Raw genomic sequence first — 14,315 nt, forward strand, 5'->3', positions numbered from 1 at the left:
ATAAATTGAAAACACATAAAAGTATAATTAGCATAATGTTAGCAGGGAGGTGTATGAGAACCTAAAGAACTATAAATTGGGGCCAGCCTGGTGGCGCAGCGGTTAAGTCTGCACATTCCACTTTGGGCGGCCAGTGGTTCGACAGTTCGGATCCCGGGTACGGACCTATGTACCACTTGGCAAGCCATGCTGTGGCAGGCGTCCTACATATAAAAAATAGAGGAAGATAGGCACAGATGTTAGCTCAAGGCCAGTCTTCCTTAGCAAAAAGAGGAGGATTGGCAGCAGATGTTAGTCAGGGCTAATCTTCCTCAAAAAAAAAAAAAAAGAACTAGAAATTGTTCAGAATTATTAGCAAGGGGATGGGAGGAGAAACATCAAAGGGCAGGAAATGTGGTGGAGCACTTAGAAGAATTTTCCTCATCTGGACACCAATATAACAGTTTTCAAGTTGTTGAACTGTCTAAGGTAAATCCACTTCAGAATCTATTGGAATAATTTCTGGAAAATCCACCCTCCCTAGCCAGGTCTTGTGAAACCAGAACAATCTAGAATATCTTATCGAATTGCTTTGCAGAATGGGTCTTCTAAGGTATCATAGCCACCTTACCCGAAAACACACCTGTAGCTGGAAGCAACTGGCCAACGCTGTGGTGTCTCCATTAACCTACTTCAAATGCATGTTTGCTAATTTGCTGCCAACGAGGCGTCAAGTGCAGTCAGGCACCCTCCACTAGGCAGGTGAGCAAACCGCCTCAGACTCAGGGTCCCTAAGAATGGCAAGCCATGAGGCTCTGACTAACACACGTTGCCTCCTCATCTCTAGCGCAGAACAACCCTTTAAAATTTTCAAGTCCAAACAAATAAACAGAGTATACATTCTTTTACTCCAAAATGAGGACACTGACAGGAAAACTATACTATTTAAGTAGGATAGAGATACTCCTTTCCTGACACTCTACTGAAAATATTTACATTTCTTTTGTATCAAAGTAGTGATACACACGCAGTAATTTTGCTGAAGTTTGCCCACTAGGAAACATTTGGTCAAAATCAGATACTATGCCTTAGATACAGACTAATTTTTTTCATTAAAATTATAGTAACTCAGTGTGATATAAAGAGAGGCAGAGGAGTTAGGGTTTAAAAAACTAAAATTGCACAGTCAGTGCATGTGTCTAGCTCCATGATATTTTAAGAATGAATGCACCTGTGTAATCATCCCCCGGCTCCTTGACCTTGTGGGGTTTTCCTTATAGACAGTTAAGCTCCTTTGATATGTCTTCTGGGAAAGACCACTTCCAATTAAAAATTTAAAAGCGTATCTAAAATTTACCATGGATATTTCGTTGTATGGGCAATTTTCAATTAACTAAAGCCTTTGAATGGTTTATCTGTTGAACTTCATACCCTGAGATTTATTAAGGATTTATTAAGACCACGCTCTCCTTCAAGACTGCAATTTCATGTTTAGCCTCCAGATGTCACTGTCTGCACTATTGATTTCAGCCCATGGTTGCGGTGGGAGGGGGCGGGGGGCGGGAGGGTGGGAAGTGATGACTAGGGCTTGTCAACACAGGCTTCCTGAGTATGACCGAACTCCAGCTGTTTTGCTCTATCAGCTGGCTTAACATTTTCTTTCTTTCTTTTCCAGTAAAGTAATAATAACTCAGTCTATTTAGATGAAAGTGCCTCTTTTATACTTAAGTCTGTGGGCAACAAAATCTTTCCACTTTAATAACTCAGGTCTGACAGCATGAAGGGGAAATTATGTGTGTCCCCTACTGCATCATGCTTGTCATTCAAGTGGCTTTTCACATTCACATTTCCTTCACTGAAAAGCAGCAATAACGAATGTGTGCTGACCAGTGACTCAACGTGCAGAGATCCTTGGAGGACCTTGTGGTAGATTCATTTCTAAGGCCATTTAGGGAACGAGATCTCAATTCTCACTCAGTTCCACGGGACTTTGCTTTCTTAATTAGTGACACAGAGAGAACTCTGTCATAGAGAACTGGAGAAAAGTTCATTTCAGCTTGGATCAAAGAGACTTCCTGACTCTCTGTTACTGACTTGAGTGATTTATCCTTGTTATTTGGGGAGAATATACATGAGGAACATCCTTAAGTTTTTTACTAGCATGTAGCATTTTGGATTATAAATTGTGTGACCCTGTTTATATTCATTATTGTCTACTAATGATCCCATTTCCTAGGTAGCTTGTGGGATAATCTACTTTATTTATTTATTATGTTTTCAGTTTGGTGGTCCACGCGAGATGTGCCAACAGCTTTCAGCTTCTGGATGTGAATTCCTACCATCAGGAAAACTTTCACATCCAGACTGGTGTAACCAAACCTTGCTCTTTGCTATCTCCTTACATGGAAATAGCTCAGATTCATTGTCAGTATTTTTCCTGGAGCAGTTAAATCATTTTCCCTCTTATGACGCTCAAATGAAAAAATAGATGGAACTTGCCATCTCCATGTCACAGAATGAACCTGAATACCCAAAAGATCTCATTTCTACAGACCAAAACGCAGTTGTTTGGAAAAAAAAAAAATAGCTCATACGATGAGTGACCATTCGCATCGCCAGCCCAGAAAGAAAACTATGCCCAAATGGAATTTCAAAGACAAGAACCTGAAGGGCCCACAATCAAAGGACGGCGGGAGGGACACGATCATGTACAGGACCGGCATGGTGGACAGGAAGAGGATAAGCAAGAGCATCCCCAGGTAGAAATTATTCGATCGGGAAGCTTTGAAGACCCTGGCCTCAGGAACGTTGCAGCACATCACGGCCCAGCACTGGAAGTACATGGACGTGTGGAGTCGGAGGATATTGATGCCCGGGAGGCTGGGGGCAAAGAAGGAGCCCATCCTAGAAAGAAAAACAGCACTCTGCTCAGTTCGAGTCTGTCTCCACAACAAAGTCACACAGCACTCTTTGTTGCACGTCACGCTTAGTTACCAAAGGCAGAAAATGTATCGTCACTTTCAACTTCACAAACTCTTTTCATAAATACATGACTGACTTATCTATTTCATCTTCTAGACACATTTTACTATCTCCCTCATTATTATAGGTATTATATGCATGATTCTTTCATAGAAACTATACTGTTCACTTATCATATCTGCTATCATTAGGAAATTTAAACTACAACAGAGTAAAGAATATATGACACTTGTTTTTCTTCTCTCTTCTAAATTAAACTTAATTTCCCCTAATACTCATATAATTGATTAATATCTAAAAACTTAACTTTTTTTAATAATTGACCCTTAAAAACACTCATTCAAATAAAGTGCACATTTGGATTAATTACTTTTGTTGTGGCTAATTAATTTTTGCTTAATGAAAGTGAAAAAATTAGAATAAGCTTTTTTATCTGATGCTATTTTCTATTTGTGTCTGCTATGTTGTTTCAGAGCTAATGGGAATGACGTATTTGTGTCTAATAATATACTACGTTTGTTGATATCCTATAGCAAGCTTTATGTGTTTTTGAGATGAAAAATTCGACACATCCATTTAATTTAGTTTATCTGTTTACTTTCTTACTTTAGCTTGTCCTGGAAATCCACTGCTTTGTACATCAGATTTTGTTTTTAAGGAAGATTGGCTCTGAGCTAACATCTGTTGCCAATCTTCCTCTTTTTGCTTGAGGAAGATTGTCCCTGAACTAACATCTGGGCCCATCTTCCTCTATTTTATGTGGGATGCCTCCACAGTGAGGCTTGACAAGCAGAGCTAGGTTCATGCCAGGGATCCAAACCTGTGAACCCTGGGCCATCAAATTGGAACACGTGAACTTAACCACTATGCCACCGGGCGGGCCCCTGATTCTTTTAAATGTATTTTAAAATGTCACTTTTAAACAGGAACCACTTAGGTGGGATCACTTTTACTCTATGACTTCATTGGTTATTTCAACAAAATAAATTTAATTTTCTTTGATGAGAAAATCCATTAGCACCATAAAACCATATTAATAGCAATTAGTTAGCCCAAAACCAAAAAAAGGTTTTACAAGTTACATATTTTAGAAGTTTAAGCAGAGTCCTGTATTTAAAGTTTCCCAACTATAATAAAGTCCTCAGCATTTCTAGTTAGGGCTAGCATTTCATATTTCCTGGATATGTAGAGTTGTTTTAACCAATTCAATGTAAATTTGATATATTATGGGGGAGGGGGTGTTGAGTTAGATGAAGAAATTAGTTTCTGCTGTAACTGAACTTGTGCAGCCCAATATTAAATCATTTCACTGAAATGTGAAATCTTGTCTCAATTTGAGTTGTCAATAGGATTCCATACAACAAATCTGAATGATATGTCAACATATTCAACTGACCAGAGACTTTGTAGGAAGTCAAACTATTTTTAAAAAGTAGTACAGACTTTGGGTGATAATGTTGTGTCCATGTAGGTTCATCAGTTGCAACAAATGTAGCACTGTGGTGTGGGGTGTCAATAGTGGGGGAGGCTGTGCATTGTAATTCCATAAATGGGAACTCTGTGCTTTCTACTCAATTTTGCTGTGAACCTAAAACTTCTCTAAGATATGAACTTTATTAATTAAAAAAGAGAGAGAGAACAGACTTTGGAACAACACAGCATATCTGGCTTATAGGATAATAAGAGAAAACCTGGAACCCCAAAAACATGAGCAAATGAGTGAGTGACAGTCCCAGCTGAGGGGTCAGAATTACAAAGCACTCGATTATACTCCTAGATGCCAATATTTGTAAGTAATATGTTTGTACATGATGATGCACTCCCCATTCTGAAAGTCAGGCTTGGCCATGTGATTTCTTTGAGCCAATAAAATAGAAATAAAAACGAGGTGTTTCACTACTAGGTGGAAACTTTAAGAGCCCTGAGGGTCTTTTTGGTTTCTTCTTCCTCTGCTACTCTGACCAGCGATGTTCCAGATGGATCCTATGCTGTCAGTCCAGGACTCCACAGTAGGGGTAACTTACAGGAGTAGCGCCTCTACCAGCCCCCATTGGAGGTGTAGAGTAAACAAGAAAGAGACTTTTCCTTGTATAAGCTACTAAGATTTGGGGGTTGTGTTTCATTGCTGCATAACCTAGTCTATCCTAAGACACAATTTTGTGAATAATTCAAGACTTAGACTCGCTTAAAGCCATATATATTTGTACCTATACATATATGTGTATCATTTGTATGCATACACGTTACATGGATGCACATCTCTAGATAAATAAATTTCAAAAATTCAAAATAAATATCACGTAGGCATTTTGAGCAAATGACTCAGGAACCATAACCTACGGGCCGGCTCCGTGGCCGAGTGGTTAAGTTCGCACCCTCCGCTGCCGCGGCCCAGGGTTCGGATCCCGGGTGCGGACATAGCGCGGCTCGTCAGGCAACGTTGAGGCGGCGTCCCACATCCCACAACTAGAAGGACCTGCAACTAAGATATACAACTATGGGGGGGGGGAGGGGAGGGGAGGGGAGGGGGGGAGGGGAGGGGGGAGGGGAGGGGAGGGGGGGAGGGGAGGGGAGGTGGGGGAGGGGAGGGGAGGGGAGGGGAGGGGAGGGGAGGGGAGGGGAGGGGAGGGGGGAGGGGAGGGGAGGGGGGGAGGGGAGGGGACGGGAGGGGGGGAGGGGAGGCGGCGGTTTGGGGAGATAAAGCAGAAAAAAAAAAAGGATTGGCAACAGTTGTTAGCCCAGGTGCCAATCTTTAAAAAAAAAAAAAAAAAAAAGAACCATAACCTAGAAAAACAGGTCTAAGCACAGCGATATCTGAACCTGAACGCTCATCCCATCTTTGCTTGTGACTCACTAAACAGCTCGGCTCACTAAGTTCCTTACCCAGACTGGATCCCATCATCTGTCAGTTAAAGATCATTGTAATACCTTAGCCTTAGAAATTCTATTCTTCTGAGAAGATCAAAGCAAGTGAAAGCTTCTTTTATTTAGCTCTCCTTATTACTCCAGTGATGTGATGCATGTCAGTTAAATTATTCACATTTGATCAACTGAGAAAATGAGGTAGCAAAAGGTGACAATATTAGTGGGAGGGCGCACGAGACAGTTTGGGATCAATGTCTACACCCATCTTCTCTCTCAGTGTGTCTTCTCTGCTGCCTCTACAACCTGCTGTGATGGAGTAGAGATATTATGTGCGTTCATCATTTAAAAATATGATTACAAAAACCTATGCTGTCTAATTTAAAAATAAATATGTAATATAAAGTTTTATGGATCATTTCAGCCAATTCATAACAAAATGGATTTCACCTATAATTGTTTGCCTTTAATAACACCAGCATAAATAACCTCCGCTATTCAGAAACGCGTAAAGCAGTAATTGAATGTCTCCAGTCACAAGCCATTAGGACTGAATACAAAATCTCCATGTTCTTTTGACTGTTTCTATAGAAAATGGCCAAACTCAGATGTCACATCCTCATGCCTCATCAAGTAGTGGATTACCATGTGTGAGTACCCTCGTGCAGGCGGAGCCTACTAAACTTAGATTCCACACTTCACACACCTCTCCCACCACACCACATCCCCACTCCCTCACCAATTCCCAGAAAATTAGGAAAGGATTATTTGTACAAAGTGTTGACCTGAAGGTGAATAAAAGTTCTTTTGCTTCTGGAACTCAGTAAAATGTGTGAATATATTTATACACTCAAAACAAAAAAGTCACTTTCTAAAGTTCTCTTCAAACTAACCAGAAGCAAGTCTTGACCAATATCTGAAGGATGAATACATAGTGATAGTGTAATAACAGGGCAGAGATTTTGATAATGGGTCTGGCCATGAGAGAATTGGAGAAGATTTTTAGATATTTAAGAATTTCAACATGAACAATAGTCGACTAAATAATTGCAAAATTACAAGTGAAAGCAATCAGCACAGCCATTACAACAGCTTTTCTGACAATGAAAATGAATTTTGAGGCCAATCTGTCGTCTATAACTCTGAAAGAACAAGAATAGACATGCAGCATATGCCTGTACAAATGGCACCCACCAGGCCTGAGGGATGTATGCACTTGGTGGAAGAGCCAGAGAATTTTAAGACTGCTATCAGGCAGTGGTTTCCCATTTCTGCAGTAACAGTGTCAGCCATTTTCTGCCATGACAGCAGAATCCCTTCCAGGAAACGAAAAATCCAGAAACCATAGAAGCTGCTCTCTTCATTATATCTGGCAGTGGTCACATGTTGGGCCACTTGACTTTCCTCCCTGTTTAGAGAATAAAGGATGTATTTCACTCCTTAATGACTCTCTGGACACATGAGCCATAACTTGCAAAATTTAGAAAATGAGGGGACAGGAAGTATATTTTTAAACATACCTAACAATAGAGAAGATAATCTTTTTATAGTCTTTTCTTCATATTGATTGAACTAGTGATGCACAGGAATTTGACAGGCCCCATGGCAGAACAATGGGGCCCTTGACTGTGGCCTTTGCATTACTGAAGCAAGATCGTCTTAATATTTGCGGAAATCCAGTCTCACAAAGGTTTAATAATTCAGGCCAGCCATGGTGGAAGGATTTGAGGAATACAGGAAACTTGTGCAAAATCTGAACCTAGTTACTGGTACTTGTACTTTGGAGAGTGGTGTGGTTGGTAGCACCAGATTATATTAGACATATGTCAATAGGATAAAGAAGTTTAATTGTAACTGCTTGTGAGTTGGGATGTTCGTAGTTAAGAGTGACAGATTTCTAAGACACATGGTCCCCAGATGAATCACATGCTGTGATCCAATTTTTAAACTCAAGAACATTTCTACTGTATCAACTCATCTTAACCTGTCAAGGTTTACAGAGAGAATGCTTTCATTTAATAAAAGATATGACAATCCTTTGTACATCAAAAGAAATGATTCTGATGTGCAAATGGCCCTGTGAAGCAAGTTACAAAATAAAGAACATATTTTTAACTTGACCAGCCTAAAACATGTTTCATCTCTATATACTATTGGATTCGGTAAGACATTATTTTTAAAAGTAGCTGTAAATTGTATTTTAAATATATTCAATATCAGTTACAAAATAAAATCAGTTTCTCAGAAATGGCTTACATTAATTTATTTAATACTTAATATGTGGTAATGGGATCATTAATGTTTTGCTGTCAGATCCTAGTGTCACAGGATATAAAAATTTAAAAAGCCTTCAAATCTATGAACCATAACATGGACACCCAGTCTTTGATGAAGGAGTGCTCTGCAAAACAGACGGAAGCCTTTGAGGACCAAGGTTTAAGACATGAAAAAAAGATATATATATAAACTCTTCATAGCCATCCACTTTGCAGAGGCAAATGTTGAGTTAGATCATGGACTCCTTTGACCCCAGTTGGCAGTGCTTTATGCAATAATGATCTTGGGGGCTTTTCTACAAGTGATACACCGTCCAACAGCTGGCCTACCAGATCATGCCTTGGTTGAAGATCAGAGCGAGGACGTTGCCACTGATGTCAAACTCTGTGTATGAAGGCTAGAGGAGACACAGACATTTCTTGGATTAGCATCTCAAATCGTGAAAATTGAAAGGCAAAGTTTTAAAGTTTCCGCCTAGGTGTGGCTAGGCTCTCAACTACTTTCTTGCAGCAACAATAACCAACTGCAGCAGAATAATCAATACAATAAATAATTAGTGATAAATAAAATAATAAAGCACCCTTTTTAACGTACTAAGACTCATTTTAACACGCTGTCATTAAGTGCCATGAAAGTGTGGCAAGAAGGGCTCTCATACACTGACGGTAAAAGTAAAAATTGAAGCAAACTTTTAGAAAAACAATTTGACAATACATATTAAAAGCTTTAAAAATATCATTCTCTTTGACCCTGTAAGTCTACTTTTAGGAATTTGTTTTAACAAAGCAATCCTAAATGCTGACAAATTTTAACAAGCAGAGATGAAAGCATCTGGATGTCCAACATCAGTTAAGTGAAGCCAATCTATCTGTTCTATAATACATATTGAAGCTAATTACAATCAATGTTGGAAGAATATTTACATGTACAAGAGAAAACTATGCTCTAATGTTCAACAAAAGATATACAAAATTATACATTCATTATTTTTGTCAACTCAATTTGAAACTATGCATAAAGAAAAGACTTGAAAGTAATCAGCAAAAATTAGTAGTTGTTATATGTGGGTGATGGATTATGGCTTTTATTTTATTCTTTAAGTTTTGTGTATTTTAAAATATTTTTCAACAAAAACATGAATTTCTTTTACAATAAAATAGATATAGAGAAATATAACAAAGTTTAAGAAGTTATTCAAGTCTATGTCCAGTGTTTGTAGCCTAGATAATATCCTCCTACTTAGGATAGCAGTACCAGGTTGTTCTTTGTGCAGAGGGGCCACCAATAAGAACCAAGGTGGACATCTGTCCTAGGTGGCCCATCCAAAGGCTTCCTGGTGACATAGTAGACATCCTAGAAGGAAAGCTTCTATAGATGGGAATAATGCTAATTAACAAAGCCAACAAAACTGGCTCCTATTTAATTTGAGATGGAGAATAATCAGTCAGGAAAATAACTGGTAACAAGAGAAAAAGAGAACAGCAAAAAATATGAAGTGAAAGGACCATGAAGACTGTGAAAGAGATGCCAATAGAGTGGCAGCTCCCTATTACTGCCCCAGATCCTGACATCTGTAAATGTGGCTTCAGACTGTATGTATCCTCATCATAATTCCTTCCCAAACACACACATACATACACAGCACATGAACACATGCTCACACATACACATGCACACACAACAAGATGACCCGAGAGTGTCTCTGTTCTTCTCAAACTCCAGAACCCAAAAGTATATTTGTAAGAAGATAGAACAGGTCTCAGATTTGGAGTCCCACCAAAACTATCACAACTTGTGAATGCTTTGCCTCAAGAGCTCTTGAATCCAGGCCTCAACTTCATCAGTTTCCCAAAAGGCAGTAGTACTTTCCTAGTCAACTGAAATAGGTAGGCAATGTGCCTTGTGACAGATTCAGGGAGCAAAGAGCAAGAATGGCATAATGAGAATGGTTAAACAACAAGATAAAATGATAAGATGATACATAATAAGACAATACGTGGCCCTGTTATATTAAATAGGACAAAGATGACCTGGATGATTTCAACATCAATTCACTCAAGATACTGCTAAAGGATATACAAAGCATTTCACTGTTTGCAGATTATCTAGAAGCATAATGTCCCCAAGATGGAAAGAGGTTTCACTGATAGTTTTTGATCTAAAATAAAGAATGAAAAATTGTGTCCTCCATGGAGAAAATGAATTGCTCCTAATCTAGAGAAACGTTTATTCTGAGTCTTTCTCCTTCCACGGTAGTGCTTTGCTCTGGTTCATCTCTTCTTTTCTCCTGGAGCCCTGTCAGATCACAGAACACCTCTGACAAACGTTCAGTTGGATAACCTGCACCATCTGTGACCTTGGAACAGCTCTTCTTTGCCTTGGTTCAAGAATCAAACCTTCAACCTTGGCCTCTTGAGAAGAGTGTCATGACTTAGCCCGCCAAACTATGGAAAACGGAAAAAATTCAAACTTTTCTGTGTACATTTACTCTCACAAGCACATAAACCTCTTAAAGGCCGCTTGAGATGAGACATTTTTAGAAAAGCAGTAAGAACACACTGGGAACCCCAGCCTCACACTGTGTTTGCTGCAGGGGCAACTGGAGGAATAAAATCTTTGATGTGTAAGTTGACCTGAGGCAGAGAAAGGGTATGCGGCAGCCCTACTGTACCAAGTGATTCTGTGGCACAGACACTTGTCTGGGATTCAGGCCTGAATGATAGACCTGCCATTTCTTAGCTGGGAGAACTGGGCCAGTCACTTATCTCTCAGGCCTAGGCCTAATGTGCACTAGGTCAGAGGCTGGCACAACATGGCCCATGAGCCACCTGTTTTTGTAAGTAAAGTTTTACTAGAATACAACTACATTCAATTGTTTATGTGCTGTCTATGGCTGTTTGGGACTAAAATAGGAGAGTTTAGTAGTTACTACAGAGACCATATGGCCTCCTGAAAGGACAGCCCCTTGTTTTCCTCTACTGCTACACTCTACTCACAATACTTCTGACACAGATGTGTGGGTTTTCCCCCCACATGAAGCAATTCCTGAATTCCCTGTGGACGTCAACTGGATGCCCTATAATTTAACTCAATTTTGACACTAACTGTCTGGAGTTAGTACAGATCCCACAGGTTAAGGGCTCAGTCTCCTAAGACTGCCCCCACTTAGGATGCCAATTGCAAGTTCAGGTTGTCATCTATGTTATCTGACTGGCTATAAGTCAGATTCCCACAACTTCCTCTTCAGGTTCAATAATTTATTAGAATGGCTCAACGAACTCAGGAAAACAGTTTATTTACTAGATTCCTGGTTTATTATAAAAAGACACAACTCAGGAAAAGCCAGATGGAAGAGATGCTTGGGGTGAGGAATGTGGGAAGGGGTGCAGAGCTGGTGAACTCCCCTCCCAGAACCTTAATGTGTTCAGCAACCTGGAAGCTCTCCAAGCCCCATAGTTGAGGGATTTTCATGGAGACTTCATCATGTAGGTATAATCAATTATTAACTCAGTCTCCAGCCTCTCTCCCCTCCCTGGAAGATGGAGGTGGGGTAGGGTTGAAAGTTCCAAATTTCTAATCATGGCTGGGTCTTTTTGCTGACCAGCCCCCATCCCGAAGCTATCCAGGAGCCCACCAAGAGTTGCCCACCCAAAAAATACTCCTATCACCAAAGATATTCCAAGGAATTTAGGAGCTCTGTGTCAGGAACCAGGGTCAAAGGCGAAATATTAGAACAAAAGATGTTCCTAGCACTTCTATTGCTTAGGAAATTACAAAGGTTTTCAAGCTCTGGCCAGGAAGCAGGAATGAAGACCAAAATATCTATTTCTTATTACATCACAATATCATACCTGCAGAAGTGAGAATACTTACTATCCAGACCTTTACAGAGAAAGTTTGCCTACTTCTGAACTAGATAATTTCTAAGATCTCTTTCCATTCTAAAATCTGTAATTGGTTGAAAATTAGACCCAGTCATTAAAAAATTGCTTCTCTGTAAACACCTTAGAAATGTAATTTAATAACATATGCATCAAACTCAGAAACCCCCATTATAAAAGTGAAATAAATGTAAGAAGGCACCCCCCCCAACGTATATAGTTTAATTTCAAGGCTCATTCTTTTAGATGTAAATTTTTTTAATATATATGATTATATTATAGTTTAAATTTTTTAAAGCAATACTTTAATAATATAAGTGCAAATGAATTTGCAATATGTTTCTTTAATTGCCTCTATAATATAAAAAGCTTAAAGGTAAGTGATGCTTGGGAAAAAACAGGTTTTCTTGAAACCCGAAATAGTGAAATGATTCAAATGAGATGTGTAATAAACTCAGTAAGGGTTGCTCATCCTTAATGAGACTTTTAGGGGCCAGCAACGGAGGAGAGCATTCGGATTTGGGCTGAGGTCCGTAATAGTCACGGGATTGGAAATTATCTTGTTTTATTTTTGGATCTTTGTTTGTAGTGGGCTAGAGTCAGTCATCTACCCAGAGGGAAGACCTATGGCGCTTGGTGGACTAAAATGCCTGGGAAATCCCACCGTGTCTCTGCAAGGTTGGTTACTGCGGGCAGATCATCAACCCATGGATATTGTGAAATGCAACTCAGGATCTCAGAGAGAATTCTCTCATTACAATGACCTGCCTGACTTTTTTCCCCACAAATCTCATTTCCCACAGCTGGAATCACTCAGAGCTGCAGGCTGGCCTGGCCTGTGGCTCGGGGCAATGCTTCTCAAGTGTGGTCCCCTGACCAGAAGCAGCCACAGCACCTGGGAACTTGTTAGTAAAGTAAATTCTTGGACGCCACCCCAGATCTACAGAATCAGAAACTCTGTGCCTTCACATGCCTTCAGGGAATTCTGATGTAAGCTAAGATCTGAGAGCCACTGATCTGGGACAAATCCCAGCCTCCTCTTCTAGGATGACTCAGCACCTCGGGCTTTGCACTGCAACCCTAGTTCCCTGCAGACAGACTCTGTCCAATATTCAAACGGAACTTTAAATCTAGCCTGTGCTGTCCCTTTGCCCATGTTCTCACCCCTTTGTGGGACATCCATGACCTCTTGTTGACTCTTTATCATGCATCTTCCAGGAGTGCTAAATAACATCTCATTCTCAGCTAGACAACATCAGTTTATCTTCTAATTCTATATCCCAACCCCTCTTGCTAACAGCATTCTACCTCGAGGGACCTGTCTAATCCTGGGAGCCACCTTGAGTTACAAATGCCATACATTGGCTCATGTATTAGTCCTGGTTTGGCAGAGTCCTTGAAATTTCTGGGGTTAAGCATTATACTGAAAATTCAACATGATGGAAATCTGCTTAATGGCTTTGAAGTCCATCAGACATGAGTTTGAGTCCTCGCTCCACCGCCGACCAGCTATACATCTTTCAGCAAATTATTAAACATCCTCTAAACTTCAGATCACTGTAAAGTAGGAAAAATAATAATCTACCTCATAGCATTGCTTATATGAATCCATGGAGTAATATATGTAAAGTATTTTGTAGAAGTTCTGACACATGATGAGAACCACATAAAAATATAATGCAATATAATGTGATTAAGGCTTGATTCTGATGGTCTGTCAATCATATGACTCATTTATGGATAATCTCGAGCCCCTTCATCAACTTTCAGGGAAGTCTCTCATATTTTCCATTTATATAAATTTAACAAGGACCACCTTAAAAATGTAACTTTCAATAAGATTCTGAGATTTTAATTTGTTTGAACATGTTCTTATCCCATGCCATGCATTCAATTCTATTTCTTCTTAGATATTCTTTATCTACATTATTGATAAATGGTAAGGATGGTCACAAATTAAAGTGAAAGTAGGAGCATTCTGTGTTGCACTATTGCATAAAAGAGTTTATAAGAGAGGCCTGAGGGCAGTTGTGCTGAATCAGGGGCGTTAAAACCCTTCCTGGCGCACACCATTCCACTCCCTCGGAGTCAGCGAACTCTAGAAACACCGAGAACTATCTGCTGTGCTCAGAAAAGCCATAGGAAAGATGAACTTACATTACATGGTCTAACAGTCTGCCCCCAGCCAGTAATTTCCCCACCTCAGTTCAGCTTCATAGGTTTATTGTGATAATACTTTGGCCATAAATTTAGAACTGGAAGAACATACAGAGTCACTTTAAAGGCAATTTACTCAGCTATAACAAGTGTATAATTCAGTGTATTTAACATATT

The 14,315-nt window shown here is 39.7% G+C and overlaps 1 protein-coding gene across 1 annotated transcript in view; it reads right to left on the bottom strand.

Annotated features, from left to right (window-relative positions):
- The window catches only part of TMC1 (transmembrane channel like 1), a 113,945-nt gene that overhangs the window by 11,502 nt on the left and 88,128 nt on the right, over positions 1 to 14,315 (bottom strand). Inside the window, exons 15-16 of the mRNA XM_070248123.1 lie at positions 8,430 to 8,497; positions 2,644 to 2,883 (exon numbers count right to left, since the gene is read on the bottom strand). Of these exons, the coding sequence (XP_070104224.1) occupies positions 2,644 to 2,883; positions 8,430 to 8,497 (308 nt within the window). The remainder of the gene's footprint in view (positions 1 to 2,643; positions 2,884 to 8,429; positions 8,498 to 14,315) is intronic.

This window comes from Equus caballus, chromosome 23 (assembly GCF_041296265.1).
Source record: "Equus caballus isolate H_3958 breed thoroughbred chromosome 23, TB-T2T, whole genome shotgun sequence".
NCBI lineage: Eukaryota > Metazoa > Chordata > Mammalia > Perissodactyla > Equidae > Equus > Equus caballus.